General features: G+C 41.8%; 1 protein-coding gene across 1 annotated transcript in view; it reads right to left on the bottom strand.

The window, feature by feature from the left end:
• The window catches only part of ZDHHC17 (zinc finger DHHC-type containing 17), a 50,264-nt gene extending 45,843 nt beyond the window's left edge, over positions 1-4,421 (bottom strand). Inside the window, exon 1 of the mRNA XM_015819683.1 lies at positions 4,339-4,421. Within this exon, the coding sequence (XP_015675169.1) occupies positions 4,339-4,401 (63 nt within the window). The 5' untranslated portion in view covers positions 4,402-4,421. The remainder of the gene's footprint in view (positions 1-4,338) is intronic.
• Positions 4,422-10,716: the final 6,295 nt, after the last annotated feature.

Here is a 10,716-nt window from a genome sequence, read left to right as displayed (position 1 = left end):
CCCCCCCCCCCCCCCCGGTGGTCACTTGATTGGAATATGGACTCTAGGAAACCTGTTCGCACTTATGACAGGCTGCCAAAGATCACCATTTGCAATCTTCCCTACTGACTTCCCCAGAAACTCAATGAAGAAACTGGTAGAAAAGGTCGCAAGTCACTGCCGCCTAGCTGGTTCCTGGGGGCTGACTGAAGAAGGTCCATTGGAACTCATTTTGGAAAGAATCTTTTTAAGCCAGCCTCTTTGAGGACAGAAGGGCTGCTTCCCAGGTTAATTTCACCCAACACAGCCCTGTTGCTCTCAAGCAGCCCTGTTGCTCTCAAAGATGCGGCTGGAAAAGTCCATGGCGAAAGCCAAGAGGGATTTTAGCATGGGACAACTGCAGCATGGGGCATTTGGAATCAGTATTGCAAGTGGCCCACATTAAAATCCAACTTGGATTTCACTCTGGACTTTTTCCGCCAGCATCTTAGAGAGTGGTATGGCTGCCTTTGAGATTGATTTTGTTTCCAACCAGGTTATCTGCAGCCATTCTACGCAGAGAGAGAGAGTGCTGAGCTGGAGAAAAGAAGCTGGGACCACAAAGATCTGAGCTTCTTTACTCCAGCCCAGTGCTGCAATTCCTTTCTGCCCAGAGGTAGAAAGAGCCCTCAAAAACACGAGTGCCAGTGTTTATGGTGTCTGGAAGCTCTTTCTTCCTTCAGAAACATTTTGTTGGCTAACTTTCCATATTACAGATAGCTGTGCCTGACATCGGCTACATATGCATCTTAGCAGCAGAAGGTAAGAGAAAATAAGTGGACCTGCATTGAGTGCTGTATCATGCATTGGTAGACCTAGCCAATTGAGGCCTACCGACCTATGGCAGGTTTCCACATTACCATGGATGTTGGGCCTCTCAGGGCCTCCCACTCCAAGGCATCCCCATGCAGTAACTGAAGGACTGCAATGAGGGAACCGGGAATGTGTTCATTGAATGAAGTGATCCCGTGGGCACTTCGCTTAATAGCCACAATGACTTACGACCCAAATTCCAGGCTCAATTGTAGTCAAGGAATACCTATCAAGTAAAATGGAGTCAATGTAAATGGAGTGCATGTATAATTTGTAAATTAAACTATCCTGTACTTGAGGTCAGCTGTTACTTCTTTTAAAAAGAGATAACTGTAAAAAACCACTGCAGAAACTGGGATAAATAGCTGTTGAAATATGTTTATTAAAGCCTAACTGCAAACAATTTTCTGAAAGCACAGAACATTAACAAATATTTGTTTTTAGACACTGAAAGCTAATTAGCATAACTAACTTATTCAATATAAGTTTTAACTCACTTATTAATCTTGCTTATTTGCCATTATGATTATACAATTTTTAAATAGCATTGAGGTGAATGACCAGTCTTTAATCCAAACACTGTATTCAGCCTGGAGAATCATACCAATTCATACTGCAGAATTCACTTATTTTAAAAAATAAGTGATATAAATTTTATAAAAATGAAAACAAACCACTATACCAGTGATGGCGAACCTATGGCACGCATGCCAGAGGCGGCACTCAGAGCCCTCTCTGTGGGCACGCTCGCCATGCCCCGGAGATGGCAACTGTCCCTCTTCAACCAGCTGCCCACTAACTCGCCGAGGTCCCACATGGCTGGATGCATCCCAGCACCCATGCGCTCGCTGGCCTCTGTGTGCAGGGGCCAATGGTGTCAGGCAGCAGCCGCCCCGGCCCCTGCCTCACCTTGCCCTGTGACAATGGCACCCCTGCCCTGCCTTGCCTCACCCCACAGGACGAGCCTCCTGCCCACCGCCCCACCTGCCAGAGACCCCCTGGATCTCCCCCAACCCTGCCCAGCTCCCACAGGCGTCCCTCCCCACGAGCAACATTGAGGTGATCACGCCCACCTTGGTCACACCCACCCAATCTGCCATGACCACCACAGCCACGCCCATCCAGTGGGCCACTCCCACCTGGCACCCGGCAATAAATAAGTGGGTTTTGGGTTGCAGTTTGGGCACTCGGTCTCTAAAAGGTTCGTCATCACTGCACTATACAGTGGTATCTTGGTACTCAACTGTTTTGAAACTCGTAGAATTTGACGTGAAAATTTGACGTGAAAATTTTGTCCTGGTATTCATTGTTTGTTTGGTACTCAACGCACAAGATAGAACTTGTCGGTGTTGGCTGCCTTGTGACTCATTACATTATTCCTTATGAAAAAAACTGTTTGGTATTCATTGCACCTCCTAGAACCAATTAACTATGAGTACCATAGTATGCTGGGGGTATCTGTATATATATATTTGTGATATGTAATATGTATCATTAATGCTTATTGAAATAACAATTATCTAGTTCTAAGCAATTAGTAAAATGTTTTAATAGATTGTTCATAAGTGGTAATGTATCAACTTATATTATCTAGCATAGCGTGAACTCCAAATCAGGCATAAATTGTCATACAAACGTTTGTTGAGTTTATAGCTTCTTTATAATCCTTCTGCCCATTGAATGACATTATTTTTTTTCTCTTTGTAAATTAGGCCTCACAACTATAGCTGCCTGTAGCATATGGAAATTGACCTCTGAAGGCTCATTGTAACAAGCCATTACTCGTGATGTCATTAAAGCTTACAGAATGCAGAATACTATGAAACTGTGATATAGAGATGTGTGCTGGACAATATGTCTCAATGTTAAAGTCAATTATCTCCTACTGGATCTGGGGGGCACTAGGACACAATTATACAAATTTCTGATTTGTGGAAAAATAATATTCCAAGCATATTCCAAATATCTCTATATTTTCACAACACATGAACTAAGTATTCAAAACAATCTCTTCTATTCCACAATTCCTGTATATTAGTGAACAGAATTGCTATATTCTAACAATATAAAATATAACATAGTTTTCTAAATATGTTATGATTCTGGAATTATTGTGTATATTTTCATCATAGTACGATTAAAGTGTATCCACTGTCCATTGGACTGCACTATTTTCATTGAGAGACAATACAATTTTAAAAATGTATTTTCAGAAATAAGTATGACTGAATTTTGTAAGACTTATTTAAAATACAGAATTATAAGTTGCAAAATAAGATTTTGAAATTTAAATTATTGTCTTGAATAAAACTTGAAACTGTTGAAGAAAAATATATTCCACAAACACTCCTTGATATTTGGCACAGTTTTTAATGACATAATATCATTTTAATGGCAGAAGCATGTTCTTCCTTATAGTAGGAGGGGAAAAAGCTAAAAATAACAACGAAAAAGTCTTGCAGACATTTACCATATTGTAAAAGCAACTGCTAGAATCCTAAAGAATCTGTGAGAGCTAAAATCAAATTTCGTATTAGTGAAGGCTTTTCTAAATATATGCATGCAAAAACTATTACAGTGTTCTGTTAGCACAAGCCATAGGTATCAATATTGGAAGGAATGGGGCTAACTTGCATGATGCAATGAAGAGCAGATGTTTTAATTGTATATCTTCTGGAAGAAAAATAAAAATAATTTGCTGATGTTTTATTATTTTAAGCTTATCTTCAGGCAACTGGATATGGGCAACAAAATATCATCCATTAGGTGCTCATTATATAATCATCCTTATAACAAAAAATATATGGGATAAAATGCCCCAAAAGGTCACTGTTTCCCAGTAACTGATTTCGAAAAAACAGGTAATTTCCAGATCAAAATCCATCAAAAAAATTTTTTGCTATATACTTTAAATTATACTTATAAAAACATAGATCAAGACAGGTCTCATCTGTATTAGAAGAGAGTAGATCAATAAACCTATCAAATCAAAGAATGTTTTTAAAGTAAAACTTTAAAGTTTCAGAACCTCCAAGAGCACAACAGATAAGGAACAACCCCATCCATAGTGCCCCATATACACCTTTGGGAGAACAGAGGCGCTTTCACACTTTCGGACACCAAAGAAAAAGGTAACTCCGGGGGAACGCAAGCTTACAATAGTCACCTCAACCAACTTCCTTTCACTTCTGCATGGAGAGCCGAATAAAAAGGGGAATGGCTGGAAAGAAAATCTCTCTCCTCAACCTCTGGCTACATGGGACAACAGTTTCTACACCCAATTCCCTTCATCTCATAACCCAGCAAGAATCCCGGCCGCTTCTCTCTCTCTCTCTCTCTGACAATTCTTCCCGTGCCTCAGGGCCATCCTCCGCCCCCGCCCGAGAAGGGAGTGTCAAGGAAGGCGGTGGCAGCCACCAGTGTCTGCTCCTCCCCCGTCGTTCGCTCGACCGGATCCTTCTTTCTCAACTGTGGCTGCAAAATAGCCGAAAACCCATAGGGCCTCACCTCCGAGTGCAAAACAGGAACGCAGCCTGCTTCTTTTTCGTACTCATTTAGAGGCGCCGCCATCTTGGTGCGAACGCACTGCCTGCTGCATGCCGGGTAAAGCGCTCTCTCACGACCTCTCTCTCTCTCTCTCTCTCTCTCTCTCTCTCTGTGCGCGAGGGGAGGGGAGGGGTGGGCAGCGCCAGCCCGGCTGGAAGTGGGGGAGGAAGGCGAGCCGCGGATTGGATGAGCGACTGGAATCGGAGCCCCTAGCAGCCAACACAAAATTCCCAGGCCACTTCTGCGGAGCGTACGGGATCGATGTATTTGCGCACATAAATGCTTTTATCTTGATCCCAGCTGATCGAGTGCTAGGAAGTTGGGGCAGAGGAAAACACATAATTATCCGGGCCAAACTCGGGTTATCCTTCCTTATCTATCAGATCGGGCTGTTTTTCCCAACTCCTCTCAATGTGCCGGACGAGAACAGGGCACTGGCGGATTCGAGATGGGTACAGTTCCGAGTGGAGAAAGGGCATTGCTGAAAAGTGAGTTAGGGTGCTTCAGTTTGGGAAGCCACCCAAAATCGTAGTCTGGCTGTGTTCATATAACCCACTATGAATTGTGAAAGCCAGAATTGGTAGGGTTTGCATTATAAATGAAGCCATAAACCATACTTCACAAACTATGTTTTTTGGATACAAACAAGCAAGTTTAAGTTAGGTTAATGTGTGGCGCAAAAGCCTCTTGAATGCAGAATTAGAATTCCACATTTTAACCTAGTTTAACATTGTTTTGCTCTCTTTGTGCATCACTGGTGGGATGAGGGGCTGGATTTCTTAAAGTATAATTTACATAGGGCTAGGGAATGCTCCAACATTAATAATTTCGTTAATTTTCAAATTTCACCACCTATTATATATGACATTTTCAGGAGGCTTCCTAAAATCTAGTCAATAATATGTAATAGATGTATTACCCCAATTCCGTTATTAAGCTTTGATGATTCAGTAATGGAACTGCAACTGCTAATCAAAGCAGGGTCATGGAGGATGCCTCCGCCCACTTTATAATCAAAAGGGGGGGGGGGAGAGAATTAAGAAGCCTGAAGGCAGCTCAGAGAGTAGTTGGAAAAGATGTTAAGAGACAGGATTATAAATACATCTAGGACTATGGAAGGCAAGTATTAACAAATGATAGGTACACTGCCATATTAACTGAGTTTACATATGCTGAGGAAGAAAGGCAGATTAAGTTCCTGTTTTTAGATGTTAGAAATAGTCCTATGGTTGCAGTTTGTTTTAGTCTTTCCAACCCAATATAAAACTGCATACAAATTATGTAAAGGGACCTTAGTAAATCCTGCTTGTTTCTTTGCATCTTCGGATACAGAATGGGATCATATTTTGTGTACTGTAGTGTGAGAACCCAACAAAAGAAAGATTAAGTTCAAAAACTAGCCAGTCCAGTGGGGAGCTACAGAGAAGAGTATTTTAGAATAAATTCTCTCAAAGCATCCCTACTGTATAGGAGAGGCTGTTGGGAAGTAGCTTGGAATGCTTCTAACTAATCCATTCTAAACTCTCTTTCTTCCTGGTTCTGTGATTGGAAAGGGAGATAATATTCATAAAGTCACAGGGCTGGAAGGGACCTGGAGGTCTAGTCTAACCCCCTCACATGGCAGAAGTCTTTATACCATCCCCGAACAAAAGGCTGTTTAATTGCTCAAATGTTAAGGGGTTTGGGGGGAAAAATAGAAGACATATTCTATATGTTTTCACTCAATTTCAATTAATTATTAGAAATGTAAGAGCTTAGAACCAGTCCATTTTTCTGTTTGCCAGCAGAATAATTTTCAAAAAAGATCTGGACCAAATTTGGAAGGGTTGTGGGGAGAAGCCAGTAAAAAAAGGTTGAATTTAAAAGTGGGCCAGATCCACCAGGTGCTGCAAAAAAACAAAACAAAAACCCACTGCAGCAGTGCAAGAGGCACCTGAACAGCAGCACAGAATGTTGTTTTGTTGTATGCTCCCTTGTGCTGCCTTCCTCCCTTGTCATGTGACCAACAACAATGCTATTATTCAGGATTGGAAAGAATTCCAGAGTCTGAGCTCTGTATGCTTTCCCTATCTTATTATTCTTTCCAACCAAACAGGATGTGAGAAATCAATTTTATTTAATAAAAGGAGAGTAGTACTTTTAAAGGAGAACCAGTCTCTGTGAGACTGTCTGTAGCAAGATAGCTCCTAAAATAGGAATGGGAATATTTGAGGGGCAAAAGAAAGATAAAGGTTTAAACCAGGTTGTGGAGGGAAAAAATCCCTCAGTGCATAGATATGTGAGAGGCAGTTGGGCAGAAGCTCAGCAATCAATCAGCAAATCAATCCCAGATGGGGTTCAGATAAACTATCCTCATAATACAGCTACAAAAAATAGCGATATAGTGGTATCTACATGTATAATGGAATTGGTATTGTCCTCTCCTCTTTATTAATTGGATTAATAAAAGTATTCTATTTTCAAGCAGTCATACAATTATTGCATATTTTCTTAAAATAGTAGGAAATTGCAAAACTAATTTTTAATGGTCAGATTAGCACTATAAACAGTGTCTGCATTTGACACATTGCAGTTATTGTAATTCTTTCATAGTGGCTTCACTGGCTTTTGTATAATAAAGAGGTTTATGAGAGTTCTGTGTTCTTGAATGCCTGTTTCTAGTCCAATTTAGCAAGAGACATCTGACAGCATATCACTGCACTTGTCTGTGATACAGAGTGCTAAGTATATCAGAAGAAACATAATGAAGTGGGAATAAGGCAGTTAACAATTGTGTGAGATCAATCAGAGAGAGAGAGAGAGACAATGTTATCAAATGCGAAGGTCTCCTGCAAGAAAATGAATTGAATATGTTGTATGCTTTTGGTTATGTAGAAAGATCAAAAATGTCAATTCAAAACAATATATACATATATATGTATTTCTAATAACACTAAAACTAAAACAGTGACTCCTGGGTGTGATCATCTTTCCAAAAACAAACTGTGAACACCAGGAGTATATCAAACTATACAAAGTTTAATAACATAAAACATAAAACAAAACTACACCAAGCTTTCGTCAGACTCCTTCCGACTTCGTCAGGGTTACGTGCCAGTCCATGAGAGAGTCTCTTTTATACGCCATCCATCATCTGCGCCCGGCTTCTGGACCTCGTCACCGGTCCCAGGCGATTGGGCTGTGCCTTAATTATAGTCCTNCGGCCCCTCGCCCCCTTGTCTATCTCTTCTCCCCCCTCTTCACTACTACCCGTAATCTCCATGTTGATCCTGTCGTCCCCCCCATCCTCTGCTGTACCGTATCCTCTGCCCTCTTCCCCATCGCTATCCAGTGCTCCCACTCTCTTCCTCCCCCCACTTTTACTATTTCTAGTCTCCGTATCATCCTTGGGCCTCCAGCTGTCCTTCTGCCGCCCTCGTTGGTACCGGCAGTTCGTTTCACGGCAGGGGGTCAGTCCGGTTTTTCCCCCGTCCCTCCGGTATTTCCGGGTCGTTGTTGCTCCTAGCCGGCCCCTCCCCTCGCCCTCAGTCCCTTTCTGTCTCTGGTCCTCCTCTTCCACCTGGGCGCCCCGAAGATTGCCAGTGGGGCAGCCCAGGGCTCTCTTCGGGGGGGTCCTTCCCCTCTGATTCCCTAGGGGTGGGGGGTGGGGGGATGGCGAGCTCTCCAAGATGTCGGTGGTCGCTCCTCTATCTGCTTGTATCCTCCTTATTTCTTCTACGGGGGTATGCCGCCTGGCCCCCTGCCATCCGTGCCGGGGTTGGGGGTCACCTGCGCTCCACGCCTTCAAGGCCAGATGCGCTGGGCACAGGTCGATGTGCCGGTTGATGGAGTCGCCATTCGAGAGCCAAGCTTCCTTGAGTAGACGGCCCCCTTTTGTGTTGTCGCTGGCTAGGACGCGTACGTTGTTGAAATCAAAACAATGTCCAGACTCCGCCATGTGGGCCCACACCTGGGAGCATTGCTCACCTCTTTTCACAGCCAGCTTGTGTTCGTGGACCCTGGTCTTAACTCTTTTAGAGGTCTCCCCCACGTAGTTGCCGGGGCAGTCTTTACAGTCGATCCTATAAACTACCGCCGACTTTTCCACGCTGGGGAGTGGGTCCTTGGGCCGCATCACTTTGGAGCACAGCGTTTGGCTCGGTCTATGGGCCACTTTCACCTTGTGCAGTGCGTCGTCGGATCGGCAACGGAGGCTCTGTAACAACTACATACCTTCGCACTGAGCCCAGCAGACACCGCGGCCGAGGGGACAGGGACCAACAAGAGCCCCAAACCCCCCGTGTGACACCGCAGACTACTTAGGACACCCCATGGGTAACGTAGACGTATGCGCCTCATCTACCGCAGAAAGGAGAGAAAACCGAAATGCCATGCTGCAGTGGGAATCAATCCGTCCAAATAATGTTCTTATGCAGCTGGCTTTGTGGGCCACCGGATGGTTGCTGGTAAAGTGTAGTATCCTATCCGTGTGGGTTGGCTTACGGTATACCTCCGTACTCAGGGTCCCATCTGGCCGGCGACGTACCAGCACGTCCAAAAATGCCAGCGCCCCCTGGTTCTCCTCCTCCTCTGTAAACTGAATATCTGGGTATACCGAGTTGAGTACCTCCACAAAGCCAGCTTTTTGATCCCTTTTTATGACTACAAATGTATCGTCCACGTAGCGGGCCCAGAATTTAGGATGGTATTGGGCCATCGCTACATGCTCTAGTTGCTGTATGTATGTATGTATGTTAAGAAGATCAAATGGAAGACCAAGAAAGTCATAGGTGTATCGGTTGATTAGACATAAAAAAGACAATAAATTTAAAGAGCTAAAGATAGTATATGAATGGGATGAATGCAAAATAAAGCTACGGGAGGGGTGTAATGAATTGAATTTCTGTAAACTAGAATTCAGCTTCCTTTGTCATCTGTTTTGAATTTTTGTTGTTTGCTACTTATTCTTTGTATAAAATTGTTTACAAATACTTCAAACATTTGATTCATGTATTTTTATTCTTCTGTACATTTGGCAACAATATTACATGCTTTTGATTAGGAATCAGTCACTTTTGAGCTCATTGGATTAGCAGTTACAAATCACAATTGACTGATTCATAACACAGAGATGACTTGGCAGAAAAAAAATAGATAACTTTTGAACCCTGTCTGTATCTTATGCAAATGACTGTTTTGTGAAAGGCCATTATTTCCAGGAAGTTAGCATTATTTGCACCTCTAGTATTTCTTCCTTTCTTTATATTACTTTTCCTACCTTCCCCCAAAACATTATTTTTCCAGAAAGCAGTTTTTAGCAACCTAAAACCTGTACAAAAGAAAATTATATTAGCAAATAAACATTTTTGTTGGATTTTTTTTTCAGATTTGAGACAATGATCTGTCTAAAAAGCGGCTTGTTTCAAGAACTTCATAGTAGGAATTATCAAATACCTCCCTGAAGGCTTTGTTGATCTCATCTTCCTTTTATGTAACAGCTAAGATTTCTGTTATTTAAAAATAAGTACATCTCCCATTTTAATAACTTGAGCCCTAAGAAAGTAATAATAGTTAAAGAATCTTTGAAATTCACTTGGACAAATTCTTGAATTGCTATAGGTGTGCATTGCATATTGTAAAGTTTCCAAGGACACATGAAAACATATGCTAATCCTAATTGTCTCACTTCTCTCTAGTGATTATGTCAATTGTATAAACAAGAAATGTGGTACAGATAGATTTAACCTCTGAAATAAAGCTATCTATAGAATATCAAGGACACTTTAAAAAATGGAACCAATATCATGTTCTAATTGTCTACATAGCAGTCGTAAATTTCAGTAATTTTAAAACTGAAAATGGAGGATAATCATACAAATGATTTTAAAATCAGCTATAACTCATGAGTAGTGTAGATATAGCAACATTCACATTGTTATTTTTAATATCACAAAGCAAATGCTTTAATATGTGCAAGAACACCTTTGCATCTATTATCAGATATACTGAGAACAGTCTTAAGAGATGAGCATACAATACACACAGTTGTTTGGAGAGAGATGGAGAGAAACTTTGGAGTCCATAATAAAAAAGGTCATGTTTCCAAGGGAGTGGCCAACCAGGAGTCCTGGGGCATCTCAAAAACTATCTGTTTTCATGTGAGGTTGTTATTCTGAGAAAAAAATAGATGTACTGTATATTGTTAGCTGGGAAAGGCTAACATATGATACATATGATAAAAAGAAAAACAACTCAGGGAGAAATGTCCTAAGTAGCAGTTAGATGTAATGCAGATATTTTGCCCTGAATTGACATTTAAATTATATAGTTTGATCAAAAGTTTTGAGTTATCTTTATTCT

The sequence above is a fragment of the Protobothrops mucrosquamatus genome, unplaced genomic scaffold (genome assembly GCF_001527695.2).
Source record: "Protobothrops mucrosquamatus isolate PMUCROS unplaced genomic scaffold, P.Mucros_1.0 scaffold966, whole genome shotgun sequence".
Taxonomy (NCBI): domain Eukaryota; kingdom Metazoa; phylum Chordata; class Lepidosauria; order Squamata; family Viperidae; genus Protobothrops; species Protobothrops mucrosquamatus.
Note: the sequence above shows the minus strand (reverse complement) of the source record. Positions and strands in the feature narration are given on the sequence as shown.